At 38.1% G+C, this 15,209-nt stretch overlaps 1 protein-coding gene across 1 annotated transcript in view; it reads right to left on the bottom strand.

The window, feature by feature from the left end:
• MAPK4 (mitogen-activated protein kinase 4) overlaps window positions 1-15,209 on the bottom strand; it is a 79,315-nt gene that overhangs the window by 33,988 nt on the left and 30,118 nt on the right. The window contains exon 2 of the mRNA XM_072416464.1: window positions 250-1,506. Coding sequence (XP_072272565.1) covers window positions 250-795 — 546 coding nt within the window. The 5' untranslated portion in view covers window positions 796-1,506. The remainder of the gene's footprint in view (window positions 1-249; window positions 1,507-15,209) is intronic.

The following is a 15,209-nucleotide window of genomic DNA, read 5'->3' as shown; positions in this document are numbered from 1 at the left end:
CAGCTGAATATGACTAACTTCTACTAGATATACAATGACCTGGATAAAAGTAAAACTTCACAGACAACAACAGTTTTAAGTAACATTATTCTAGTGTAGCTTCTTTCTTGGGTCACTTCTACATCAGCGAGAACTAAATGAAAGGCACTGAGCAAAAACCACTGGGATCTTTCTAAGAAAAATAAGATTTGAAGCAAAGTTGTCATATCAATATACAAGCATACTTGATAAAAATAGATCTGGACATACCTTGTGTGAGTAGTGTTGATCTACAATCCTCGCCAGACCAAAATCTCCAATTTTCAGCACAAGGTCCTCGGTACTGATGAAAATGTTGGCTGGTTTTAGATCCCTGTGTAGGACGTTGGCTGAGTGGATGTACTTCAGGCCTCGAAGAAGTTGGTACATAAACAGCTTGGCATGTTCCTCACTAAGCGGACCCTGTTCTAGAAGATGAGCAAGATCTGTTTCCATGTGTTCCTGGACAATGTACACCACATTGTATCTAAATATGTCTCCCTGCAGGTCAGCCCCCCTTGGTCCCAACACAGCATGGACCTTTACGATATTATCATGATTAAGACGTCTGATGATCTTTATCTCCCGCAAAGCGTGCTTCATGCTCCGACAGTCACTAATCGTTATCTTCTTTACCGCCACCTTCCGAGAATTTTTGCTGTCTGTAGCCGACAGTACCAATCCATTGGCTCCAAATCCCAACGGCTTAAAATCCACAAAATGACCTCCCAAGTCATAACCGTACATATTAGCAATGAAGTCACACTTTTCCGCCATGACGATTTCCCAAAGGAACAATTAGTAAAACCAAATTAAAAAAAGAAAATCTGCAATCTTTAAATCTTCAAACCTCAAAGATTCAGAATAAAAACAAGTTTCAGCAAAAATAGACAAAATTCTATAAAACAACTAAACGTTACAAGTTAGCATTTGCAACGGTTCTTTTTATAAATTGTTTCAAACCTGAAAAATATTTCATTGGCAACAAAGGCTTAGCTACATCACCCCACCTTGCAGCAGTTGAGAATTTGTCTACAGTGTATAGGTGTCACGCAGAAAAATAGCATGCTGGCTTTGTAATCATTACTTTGACGGCTGAGGCTGTGATGTCACTCCGGTGTGCCATTAGGTGCAGGGGAAGCTAACGTCACCGGCTATTGATCTTCTTTAGGTGACAGTAGAGTCATTCTTGCCACCTGCTCTCCTCACTACGGTTTGATAATTAATGAATGAGCAGAGATTTGAGTTTGCTGAAGACCGTAGGCAAATTTCATCCCCTGCAGCTGGTAAGTGATAGAGTTAGCAGGACATAGGTGCAATGTGCTTTCTGTTGAGGACATACAGGTAGATTCTTGCTGATCCTGCTATCATTTTTACCTCCAATTTCCTTCCGAGTGATCCTTGATCTTTAACAGAAAAGAGGACTTAAGCGGTGCCAGTGACCTGTGTTGTGGTATGCAGACAGCCTCCAAGGCTTTATCGGTCCCTCTGAAAACAAGCACAAGATTGATTGAGCTGATAGGACAATAAGTGTGAATGGCTTGTAATGTGAATTCTCTCTGTGTGAAGGTTAATAGGAAGAACTTCTACAGCACACAATGACCTTTGGTAATTCATTAGCTGTGCTCACCTAAAGCTCTGCATTCATTCTAGGCAAGTTTATTTAAGAGAAACAAAGCAATTTATTTTAGAAATGCAAAAAAAAGAAAAACCAATAAAAAAAAATTGCATAGGTATCTGCTTCTGAAAATGATGTTGGCCTGGCCACCAATGGCAACATTTTGAGATATCACCAGGATAGGAATAAGGAGTAAATTTTACTATGGGTGATGACGACTGTCTAAACCAGGGGTGCCCAAAATGTGCAATCTACCGTTAGATCACAAAGGCAACGGGAGTAGATCATGGTAAACTCTACCATGCACAGGAGTTATGAAGTCCAAATACCGTTTAAAAATCATTTTGACTTGGTCATTTTAAAAGTAGCTCACAAGCCAAAAAAGTGTAGGCACCCCTGGTCTAATGCATGTCTGCATACACATGTCTAATTTGTGTCACTGGAAATGATCTTTTATGATTGTTTCCAGCAAAGATAGAATGAACACATTCTGTATACACAGCGCTGTTCAGTTTTTAGAGAGGGGAAAGGGGGAGGACAAGCAGGAGGCACCCTGCTGCGTCCTTCTCCATAGCAAATGATGACAGCTGACCCTGTCTGTTTAGTGACCTGCCATAGCGGACCACTGAACAGGATCAGGGGAACACTGTCACTAGATTGTCCGATGATCATGACTGTCCATCTTACGCAAGGAGAGACTGTAGTTTTTTGGGGGGGTTTCATTCTCACTTTGGTAACTTTCCTTCTACTTCCTATTAAGTTTGCAGAATGGGAAGTAGAATCTTCCATTAGGGCACAGATAACATAAAAAACAATAATTGAAAGGGGTAAGAAAAAACATTGGTTTTAGATATTTTTAGGTTTCCTGAGTCTAAGTGGAACAGGAATTCAGATCTGGAACTTGCTACATTCTTGTTCTGGATCTGAGAAGTCACAGACAGCCCAGCAATTTCAAAAGCAGCCTAAATATTTCTCTAAATAAACAATTTTATTAAAATGAATATTTCTTTTTAATTATACCTTATAAGCCAACATACAGGTAAAATTTATGATATATTTAGAGTTCATCTCAGATAAGAGATCAGCTTGATATACATTTTTTTAATTATGTCAAAAGTTGAAAAAACTTGTTTCATGGTACAGTATATATTTATATGGGGGCAGCCATATTTGTTCATTACATACAGTTTCACCTTCCTGCATTGCAGTGCTACACATTGGTCCTGATTTATTAAAGCTCTTCCAGGCTGGGGAGGATACACTTTCACCAGTGAAGGTGGGTGATCCAGCAAACAAATAGCTAATGCTCATTCCAGGTTTGCTGGATCACCCAGCTTCACTGATGAAAATGTATTCTCTCCAGCCTCAGAGAGCTTTAATAAATCAGGGGCCAATGGCTCTGCTTTCATGCTCTTCCCCACAGTGTCGGCTGACACACTGAACTCGATGCATTCCCTGGTGTACTTTTATTTTAAAGCAGAAGTAACACGATTTACTAAAATCCTATATAAGATTTACCATATTAATGTAATTTAAATGCTGATTACAAATTGTTTAAATCTGTTTTTAATAAATCAATTTTTGGGTGACCACTATTTTCCCAGATGTTGTCACCCTGTTACATGTGCAGACATGGTTAGTTGTTGTCAGGTGATCCAGGGCAATGTGGACAGGAGGTGGAAATCTGCATGATATGAGCAGCAGTGAGTTGTAAAAAATAGATAAAAAGGTTAAAGGTGAAACTACACACAGAAAAATAAATGCCACATCTATTCCAGCTTCACTGACACCTCCAGATCTACAAATGTCACATTTCAACATCCCATCCGAATGCAGAATGCAAATAAGCCGCTATGTGAAATTGGATTCTGTGTCTGTCTGTAATACTCCTGCAAACATAACCTTGAGAAAGTAGTTTTGATCGTGTTGAGAAAAACTGGGAACACCTTTACTGGTCTGAAAATTCCAGGTGCCTGGCTGTCACACTTTCTGAATCCTGACCTTAAACACATAGGCAGATCATGTTTTCAGACTTCCCTTGCAGCATACTTGTTAAAAAAAAAGCACTAAAGCCAGGGGATCCACCAGGCATTTTCATATGGTGCTAAGCAATGAATCCTATGTGTTGTCTTGTGAGAGGCTTCCCTAAGTTTCCCTTTTAAGCATTTAATATGACTCTGTTCCTTATCATGAGATTTATTCTTGTATACTTTTTATAATTGCAGATTTATGGTGTATTTTCTTATAACTGGTATGTAAATCTGCTGCCTGAATTGTTTTATAGGAGTCTCTATAGGACATGTGATATTGCAGTTTACTATCCCTGGTTATTGCCATGTAAACCTTTATATGCAGAAGTGTTAAAATTTAAAAGGAAATAATGCAACGCAGGCAATGGAGCTTTACAGCACTTACATAGGTGTATAAACAAGTTGTCATAACTTTAAAATGTTACAATTCTGCAAAGCTGAACCCTGGCCTATTTACCTTTAATTACAATATACACGGAGACTGTAACCCCACTTGGGAGATTTCCCTGTATTTCCTATCCCTGTGACATCAGGACAAGGGATGTAGAAAGCAGTTCTGGAGAAAACATGGCTTGTTATGGAAGATAGCTTTAAATAAACTGTATAGGTGATCTAATCATTGCTGGACTTCTAAAAGAATCTGAAAAATTAGTATTCAATTATTAAAACTATACTGTGTTACCAGAAGTTTTTAGAAGTATTTCACTTTTTTATTAACCCCCTTAGCAGTGTTCCTGAGTGGCTGGGGGTAACAAAAGTAAAAAAAGTAATCCACAGTCACACTCAGGGCAGCTGAAAGCATTAAAAAAAACTTACCTTGTCCCATCGGCATCCTTCCGTATCCTGCTTGTCTGTGCAGGTCCTCGGGCCATTGGATTCAATACAAAATAATTGTATTGAATCCGATTCAAAGTATTCCTTATGGAATATATATATATTTATATTATATATAATATATATGCTACTGTACAGTTATATTACAGGTTTCCGTATTTTTATGCACCCTTGTTTTAACAGATTGTTGTGTTTTTTTATTTAAAGTTTATTATAACATTTATTAAATATTGGACATATTTAAGTGAGTTATGCCTAAGAATTATAGCCTACAATGTAAAAATAAATTTCCATGCAAAACAATATACTGCTTTTTCCATAAAAAAACAGACAAAATCAGAACGCCAGGGGTTTAATCTGTGTCTGGATCTTCAGCTTTACTTGCCTGGCCCCATACACTGTATGCCAGCTCCCAAGTGTGCACAATAGTGTCAACCCTGCCTAAATTCCAAATGAACTTTTCAGGTAAATAATTCCAGGGGCATCAAGATAAAAGGTGTGTAAAGTCTTATAGTTCTTTTTCTTTAGAAAGCAGCAACAGCCAGAATATGGAAACTTTTCCCCTGTCATCATGTTGCAGAGAAATATCCTTGCTCTCTGCAGAGAGACCACTGCTTTCACTGAGGAATCTGACCTGCTGGCTTCTGAGACAAAGCCAGGCCTCTCCAATCATAAACCTTGTTGATTTAAGAGCTATAGGTCTGACCGGACGGGTGTTGAACCTTTGCACAGAGACCACTACCTTTAGTGTTTCTGGTTTTTCATTGAATGATTGTGAATGCATCGCTTTTTGTATATGACAAAGTACACCTGTGTTCTCCCCAGCCCCTTTTAGCCGGGCACCACCTGGCACTTTTCCAGTAACCACCCGACTGTTTTTGGGTGGTTACTGAAGAGTTGGGGTATAACACAGGGGCTTCCACCTGCCTACACTTTCTTCCCACCCGGCTTAAAAAAATGCCTGGGTTGAACACTGTACATGGATGGGTGAGGATTAGAATATATATATAAAGATTCCATTGTGAAAAGATTTGCAACAATTAGTGAAGCTGTACTAAGTGATGAAAATGTAAAAGCAACCTAACCTATTAGCACTTTTTACATCCTCTTTTAATAAGACAGAATGTGTGCTCAAGCCTTTTCACACTTTATCCCAGTAACTCTGTTACCTCCATCCTCTCCCTGCTCCCCTGACATCAATAGCAATTTTTAAACCACTGCTCTGTCATTGACGTCTGTGACGAAAAACAGTTATTTTCAGCCCAGTGACGTGATCTGTCTTTTCCTTGACTTTGAATGTAGGAGTCGTCTGAAGGAGCAAGATGGAAATACAAGACATAAAAGAGCATTCAGGGGCTGGAAGGCTCCCACATATTTTTTACTAAAAGAAATTATATATAGAAACTAACAGGAACTTAACAGAAATAGCCTTCATTAGATCGGAGCTGTCACAGCAATGGATGATGAAGGACTTGTTAAGAAATGTTGGGTATAAGGCATCTGATCAGTGGACCTACAATCTGTTTTCCTGAAACCCCCTGATCTTACCAATACAAAGCAAGGCAAGAGCCAAGATCCTGCATTAGGAAACCGGCTAAAGGTCACTAAAGTCTGTTAGTGCCTGCAACAAGGTTTTCCGGAACTACCGATATTGCACAACAGACTGTTAGAGAATGCTCACGTGTTACAGGAGATATGCCACTTAGTGATTTACATTTCTAGTATGGTATTATAATTTTACTAGGACTACCCAAAATCTGTACAAAATTGTATTAGCAATTGATCGGTACATTGTTTTTTGCAATTTTTTTTTTTTGGGTGTGGGGGGTGGAAAGATATAAAGTAAACCTGAACTTTGCTCATTCATGGAAAACCAACCAATTATTTTATCCCCTATCCCTTGCAGCATAAACTTATATTTCCATAGCTCCCCATCACTCCATTCAGGGCTAGGAGATACAGAAAGTAGCCAGTACTTTTGGGTATGAAAGAGCACAACTTTCGTCACCACTGGGCCAATTAGCTCCGTAACACAAGGGACCTGATTTATTAAAGCTCTCCAAGGCTGAAGAGGATACACTTTCATCAGTGAAGCTGGGTGATCCAGCAAACCTGGAAACGATCAAGTCTATCCTGTCTATCTGGGGTACAATGATGGATATATTTAAAGGACATCTAAAGTCACAGTCCTCACATTGGGAAATATTAAAAATTGGTAAGCACACAATCATATATGAGTCATATATTTTAAAATAATGTTCTTACTATGAAAATGTTTTTGTTAATGCAGTCAGTATATGTAGAGGTTGCTGGCGGTTTTCACTGTGTGGCTGAACACTAAAGAGCAGAATAGTGGTTGCAATATCAGATTTCTGTCTCTAAGAAACTTGTATTTTGTATCATGGATGTGGGGTATTTAAACTTGCAGTCTCGACTCTTTACAGTCCAATGTGGTGGCTACAAATAGAGACATTCTGAACGAAGCATGAATTGTAGCTACAAGGATTCGTAGTGCTCTGCAGTACATAGAAGTAATTTATGTGATGAACAATGATGAGCAAGTTATAGCTCCGTTCCTTTTAATCCCCAACACCAGCCTACGCAGAATATTTTGCAATGTAAAAACTAAGGATATACAAACATCAGTGCTTTAAACTGACCCTATCACTTTGCCCTAAAATTTGCTATCTTTACACAGAATAAGGGCTGTCAGTAATATTTTTACCTGATCAATAGCTTCATCCAAGTATGATATCACCGTCTGATCAAGCCGAAAATGACCACATTGGCTCACTGTCATCTCACACTTCTAAATGGCTTTCAAAGACCAGCTGGTCAGGGTCAGAGAGGGACACCAGACATCATTACATAGCGCTCACTGCTGACTGCTTGTAATGTTCTGTATGTCAAATCATCCTCTATACAGACAATGACTATAAGGTCACAATGTGCTGGAAATAAATGTCATTTCTCCTTTATATGACATCACCGACAGACAAATACATAACCTGATAAAGATTTTTTCAAAAAGAACCAGACGTAGTAGAAAAGATGAAACCAGAGACCGAAATAAGACCGAGCTATTTATAGGAACAAAGAAAATATTTCTGTCTATAAGACAGCGAATGAGAAAGGATTAGGGGTCTTTATCAAAGAACAGTTCTTTCAAATATTTTCCTATAAAAAAGGTAAAAGGATAAGCTAACGTATAAACAATAAAACTGCCAGAAAACTTTGATTTTGTAAAGTCTTTATAGAGTATGTAAAACCTAAAAAGTAAATTGTTTGACACCCCCGGTACTAAGGAAAGAGCACGGGTGGTCACAGATATCAATCAATGAAAGTAAAAAATGCAAATAGGTGTGAAAATACTTTTTTTAAAATAAAAATAATATTTCATAATTAGATGGTATTTAGGAATAATCATATTAAGCTTTGCATTTGATGAGTTCATATACACTTTAATCATTAGGTACATGGGGCAGCTCATCAATTTATTGACTGTACATTATTCCTTCTTGCTCCCAATGCAAGTCTATCAGTCTGGTCCCATTGGATAAAATCAATGCATACTCTGCTGGCTAAGGTTTTATTTCAGCAGTTGTATAACAGGGACATTAAATGATTACAGGAAAATAAAAATGGTGACTACACAAATATTTGCATGAAATAGAATATTGCAGAATGGAGGACTGAAAGGAGTTCCATGAAAAATACATTTTGTGGATTGCAAAACCATAAATGTTTCAGTGTGAACTCATGCTTATAGTTAGGGAACTCTGTGGTTTTCATAATTTGACCTGTACAACACTTCAATACACAGCGGCGACATAGAAGTTGGAGGAATAAACCACAACATGCAAGAAACACAGGCATCCTAAAGAAACTACTAGAAATATCAAATATTGAAGAGCCTTAGGGTGGTGCGGTAGAAGAGTTGGGAGAAGTAAGTAATATATATTCTATTGCTGGGAATTCTGCATTGGATTTTTTTGAGACCCCTTTTTTTTAAAAGGAGATAAGGAAGAGAGACCCTCACGGAAACCTTGAAATACAAACTTTTGTGAACTCCTGCTAAATGCAATTCATCAGGTTTAATGGGGAAAATGTCCTTTACATTTGTTGTCATTGGCATCATACCACAGGCTCTGCTGGTGTTGACCCGGGGACTATGCTGGTACCATCAAAAGAAAGACCAATCACGAACAGCTCAAGGAACCACTTTCAAACTCTGGAAGAACCCCAGAATTGAAAATGGCTAATTGAGAGGGTAGATGAAAGTTTTAATGCAAACAACCTAAAAAAGGGAATTTTTTTATGAATAGACAACCCCCAAAATCATCAATAGTTTGGGAGGTTTGTTTTATCACTCCCCCAATCTTCTGAGAGGAGAATAACTTTAAATACAAACGGAACCCCACCACCCCCATTGCCCATAATACACCCTAGACAATGAAGACATAATAGATCAAATGATTGGTTAAAACTCCCATTTTCTTTTCCTTTAGCAGCTTCCTAAAATAACAAATAGAATAGAATAAGGTTGCATGAAAGGTTTGGATTTCCAAATAAATGTTTTAAAATGAGAGAGAATTGGTTCTAAATAAGGGACCATTGGGAGCTGTGACAGGGTCTCTAATAACTCATAGTTCCCCTAACTTGCACTCAGAAATATTTTAATCCATACCAAATGTACAAGCGTGTTCTGTTTCTGCTAGGCCATCATTGCAAACCTTGACATCTCCTTATGTAGAGAACTCAGCAGCACGAAGGCTTTCCGGCCCAGCTATAGCGTACTACTGAAGGAAACACAAATGTAATCACATCATATAATTAGAATGGGAAAGTCGTAGCACTCAGCATGCAGTCAAGGCTGTCGAGTAAATGAATTATGCAAGGCTTATACTTGATTACACTGGCACATTGTAGACACAGATCACATATTGTTCCTGGAACCTTTCCTCACCATCTCTCCACTCACATACATACAGTCATAGGAGAATAATTGCCATATAGTGACACCTATGAGCAAATAAACAAGGGGAATACTTTGCATGGGTTCAGTTGTGCTTATTATTAGGCAATTGTTACACTAATATTTAAGTTTTCCATGTGTTACATACACTTACATTAAAGTGTATTTTTATTAGGCAATATTGCAGATTTGTTTGAAGTGTTACAATAAAGAATATTTAAAGCTGTTTATGTCCAATTAGGTAGAATTATCTTCACTTCCTGTCCTGTAAACACAAAAGGAAATAATAGAACCTCCTCTAGGGAACGTACCTCACACTCAGTCAGATGGTTTTGGATGCTGATATATCTATCCCAACATTTGGGGCTCAACCTTAACCAGATGATCCTTAGTTTATTGTAATGCAAATGGTGGTTTTGTTGTCATGCTTTGAAGCCTAAATGGCTATGTTTGTTGAGATATAAAAATCATTATAATTTAACTCCAAATTAGTTTTATGGCCAAATAAACATAATTCAAGTTAATGCAATCTGGTTGTGGCGTTTTATTTATTTAGTACATTATTGTATGATTTTGATGTCTTTATTTCTGAGTACAGGGGAAGGTCTGTGCAGTGCCATGATTTCCACAATTTATGTCAATGAGTCAGCCAACCCACCCAACCCTATGAGTCAGCCAATGCACTAAAACCAATGTACCCCTAATGTGATCGGAATCTAATTTCAACAGCCCTTGAGCATTTAGGCAGAGATCGCAGAAGTTTAGCATCTTTGCCTGTTGCAATATTAACTGTATATGTGCTTGCTAAGGAACAAACAGTAAACTTTTCCTTAAGATATTCCCATATTTATGTTTCAGAGCCGTAATGTTCTGCCAGTGGCTCAACCACGGTCCCAACCACCCTTATTCAAGTCATTTTTGTATCATTTTTTGAATGCTGCCATGGAAGATCTTGACGTAACATGTTGTTTTTGCTCACACAGTTGTCCTTTGAAGACTTGTACCATGGCAAAGGAGCGGCTGCATGAAAATCTGGTTGCCCGTGGTACAGTTTCAGTATTCTCCCCAGAATATTTTTTAAGTTGGATGGGAAGAAGCTGTAAAGGTGGCAGCCAATGTATTTTGACCCAGCTTTTTAGTAACCACCCAAACATAACCAGGTGGTTACTGAAAAGTACCGGGTGGTGTACCCGGCTAAAAGGGGCTGGGAAGAACACTGGGTTTGCTTCCTGCTTCATCTCACCATGAGATTTCACACCCTTAACACTGGAAGTACCATATCATACCTATTGGTATGAATACCCCCTCTGTATATTTATTTTATATCATAGGTGCACTTTAGGCTCCCAGCTGGTGGAAGAGATTGGTGATTGTACTAAGACGTCAGTAAAGCACATGATGTTTCATGTGTAATCAGGTTTCCGAACAAAGATTCACTTAATGCGTGAACAGACAACTATTATGCGTGAAAAAAAACAAATTGTGCTGCAAGGTAACTAAATCCACACTGTTTAATGGGTTTACTTAAAAATCAAGCTTGAAGGAAGTCAAAAAGACATAATACAGAGACCTATGAAGGCTGTAAATATTATTTATGCCATATTCAGGTTTATAATAGTGTCTATTGTATGCTGAACTGCGATAAAAAAAACTGAAAAGGCCATAAAATAATTAGCTTTTTCTGCAACATATAACTGCACACTCACACTGTATTGCTTTGCCAAATGTTGCCCCAGGTGTCTAGGCTGAATGACAGCCAATATTTACCCCATTATTTAATTTCTTACTATGCATTTATGGCATTAGGACAGCACGGTTGGCTCGTTGGATGGCACTCTGGCCTTTAGGTAGTAGGTACCAGGTTTGTATCTTAGACAGGGCACTCTTTGCAAGAAGTTTGTATGCTCTCCCTGTGTTTGCATGGGTTTCCTCTAGGAACCCTGGGTTCCTCCAACATCCCCCCAAAAAATGCAGTTAGGTTAACTGGCTTCCCCTTAAAATTGGCCTTAAGACTGTGTTAATGACATATGGCTATGGTAGGGACATTAAATTGTGAGCCCCTTTGGGAGACAGCTAGTGACATGATTATGGACTTTGTAAAGTGCTGCATATTATAATGGCGCTATATAAATACAAGGCAGAATAATAAAATAAATATTGTCATTGTGATCGCTCATAAACATTCATGATCTGTGCAATTATAATGGAATTAGTCTCATATTTAGAGTTCTAGTGCTGCCAATATCATGGCACAGATCTCATGTTCTATGTACCAAAAATGAAAACGTGTGAATGAGAACCGATGTGGAAGGCTAGATTCACACCTTTTCATGTGTGTTTTCCTGCATTATGTATGATATCAGAAATAAGCATTTTTAGGAGCTGTGACCGTCACCGATAGGGCATGTTACTGCATAAAACACCAGCAATGCCTGGCAATGAATATTTTTGATTGATTAGACAATCATTTCAATAGAAACACTGAATCAATCAAAAAACAAATAAAGCAATACTATTTATGATCCTTTTTGGACATGTCGATGATCAAGAATTATTTGGGCAAAGTATTTTATTTGTTGAATGGTCAACTGTCCTATCAAAGTCAAAACCTATTTTTGTTTATTTCAATTGGATATGGTAAAAACAATTGTTAAACTTATGTGGATGTGGATGGTACACTGAATGCTTGACGTTGATTGCAATGATCAATTCAAATTGTAATTATTATCATATTATTGTGACAACTTGGAGAAAATCGCATTGTGTATGTCTAGCATTGGACAGAGAATCATTTAAATCAATGCTAACCTGTATATATTGCATGAATTAAATGTAGCAGGAGGACGGGGGCAGAATCAGTCATTTGGTGGCCCCATTGCTGGAGAGACAAAAGGATAAGGAGACCATTCTATAATTGAATCAGTGAAAAATTAGACTTGGGTGGACTAGACTGTGAGTTCCTTTTAAGTGAATTGTTAAACATGCACTAAAATAAAAATCATTCTCTGACAGATATCTTGGGCCGACCTTGCGTGTAAACACAGCAGCCGCGGTAATGCATTTCATCTTCTGATCGGTCTCTAATTAAATCCCATGGCAAAATGTTTCCATCAATCACTGCGCTGTGTTTTCCTTGTTGTCCCAGAAATGTATCTTCAGTACACAGTAACATGACAAATAGCACAGAACAGACCTTTGATTGTATTATTACCAGAATAAATATGTACTCTCTGTTGCCATTTATCTACATACAGGATGTACAGCAGATGCCATCTGTACACCTAACTCTGTGTAATAGAGGGGCCAGGGCAATGGGAAGGATGTGTGCAAATCCCAAGAATTCTATATTTTTCCTTTTTATGGTATAATATATATATATAGAGTGAGAGTGTAATATATGTATATACATATGTATATGTTTATATTAATGGACTTTTTTTATGTTGTTTGCAGTGCTGAAGTTTTTACGGTGGGAACTTTTTCTGTTTTATTACATAATTTGTAACGGCTTTTGCAGACCCTTGATCCGTGCCGTTTTACATTCTCAGGCTGCTGCCGGGAGAGACAAACAGCACCGCTACTTTGGGCTGGGGCTATGGTGCAAATTATTATTATTAAACAGGATTTATATAGCGCCAACATATTACACAGCACTGTACATTAAATAAGAGTTGCAAAAGACAGACAGATACAGACAGTGATACAGGAGGAGGAGAGGACCCGACCCTGAAGAGCTTACAATCTAGGAGGAAGGAGAAGTAACACACAATAGGAGGGGAGATATGGAGTGGTGGGAAGTAGTGAGGGTTTCAAAAGACAGAAGAGGATGGGTAGGCAAGTGTGAAAAAAATGGGTTTTGAGTGCTCTTTTTATTGAGCAGAAAGTAGGAGCAAGCCGAATAGGACGAGGAAGACCATTTGGGAGAGTCAGGCAGCTCTAGAAAAGTCTTGGAGTCGTGCGTGTGATGAGGTTATGAGTGAGGAAGTCATTAGTAGGTCATTGGAGGAGCGGATAGAGAAGCTACGGGGTTATTTTTTTTACCAGGTCAGAAAGGTAAGTGGGACAAGAACTTTGGAGGGATTTGAAAGCAAAGCACAGGAGATGAATTTGATTCTAAGGTGAAATGGAAGCCAATGAAGAGAACTACAGAGTCAGCAGAAGTGGTGGGAAGGATGGATGAGTCTGGCTGCAGCATTTATATTAGATTGTAGAGGAGAGAGTCAGTTTGGTGGAATACCAGAGAGGAGGATGTTACAGTAGTCCAAAGAACCACCATACAGGCAAACGAAACATGAGGCTTTTGGGAACCACATCGTTATCTGCCATAGCCGAGTGCAAAAAATGGTTCCCAGCCTCTCATATTCACTTAAATAAGAAATGTTGGGAACACAGTTGAGCCCACGACAGAATGTTGTAGCTCTACACAAGTCAGAAATAGCCATAATGTACAAGATCTTCTTTAAATAGAGGTTAATTTACTAAAGGAATTCAAGCTGGCCACTCAACGATTTTAACGATCCCCTTTGCAAGGGATATTTCACTTTGCTTAGTAAATGAAATAAAATCCAATCTTGTGCAAATCAAAATCCTATTTTTTCTTTCTTGCAAGTAATTAAGTATTCCCTACAAAGTAAACTATCACCCTATTCACAAAGCTAAGTGAATTATCCTCTGTAAGGTGATACTTCTCCCTGGTAAGTGATTAGCTAAAATTCCTTTAGTAAATCAGCAGCTATGGCTCCATAGATCAGAATGCTGTCAAGGGAACAGATTTTTGTCTAAGCCCAGGTACAATTACAAGCTGTCTCATATTTGTTCCTGAAGGTGCAATTTTGCAAAATGCTAACATCAATACTGCTACACAAGCTAGGTTTTCTGCCAGTGGCAGAGCCAAACAAGGGCATTCTTCAAGGTGGTGGCAGGGACTGGTATTAAATAGATGTAAATGAACGGCTCAAGAACATTTGTCAGTCATACTATTTTAGGATCAGACATTGTGTAATAAAAGTTACCTTGTGTGCATAACCGAGGTATTTTTGTGAAAGCATTGTGTACTGTAATAATGGAGGACAAAGGTACAGTGTCCTTCTATTGATGTATTTGGAGTGCACTGTTAAAATAATTTTGCATACTAAACCAAGTTTTCATTTGTAAATGAAAGATGAAGTCATATGCAGATCCTGACACTCCTTGGTAAAAGGCGTACCTGGCTCTGCTTTCTCTGCCAGCTATTCTGATTTCAACCAATCCTCCAGAGACTGCCAGGGGTTCCTTGAGCTGCAGCTTCAATCTGCAGAGTTCAGGATCTAAAGCCACAAACATGGCAAATATATTTTTTACCGGTGTATAGGAATTGAATTTAGACCACCATATTTTAAAAGGGGTTCTATGAGACCTGAACCTTATTTTAAGGGTTCATCTGGGGTAATATGGTTAAGAAAGGCAGTTCTAAGATTTTCTTAGGTATTTTGTAATATACTGGGTTCAACGTTATTGATAGGGAGGCCACTGACCACGTTGAAAGCTCTACTTTTACAGAAGACATTTCCATTTTACAGAATAGATTTGTATACAGATTCCGCTGTCTATATTTATGAATTGAGTTCATTTTGAAATTAGGGAGACTATGTAAAATGTTTTTACTCAAGATTCCACCAACTTTTATCCAAAATAAACATTTTTTTCAGATTTGAATAAATCAGAAACATAAATTAATAATTATTATTATTAAACA

This window comes from Pyxicephalus adspersus, chromosome 6 (assembly GCF_032062135.1).
Source record: "Pyxicephalus adspersus chromosome 6, UCB_Pads_2.0, whole genome shotgun sequence".
NCBI lineage: Eukaryota > Metazoa > Chordata > Amphibia > Anura > Pyxicephalidae > Pyxicephalus > Pyxicephalus adspersus.
The sequence above is the reverse complement of the archived record's forward strand: the minus strand, read 5'-3'. Positions and strand labels throughout refer to the sequence as shown.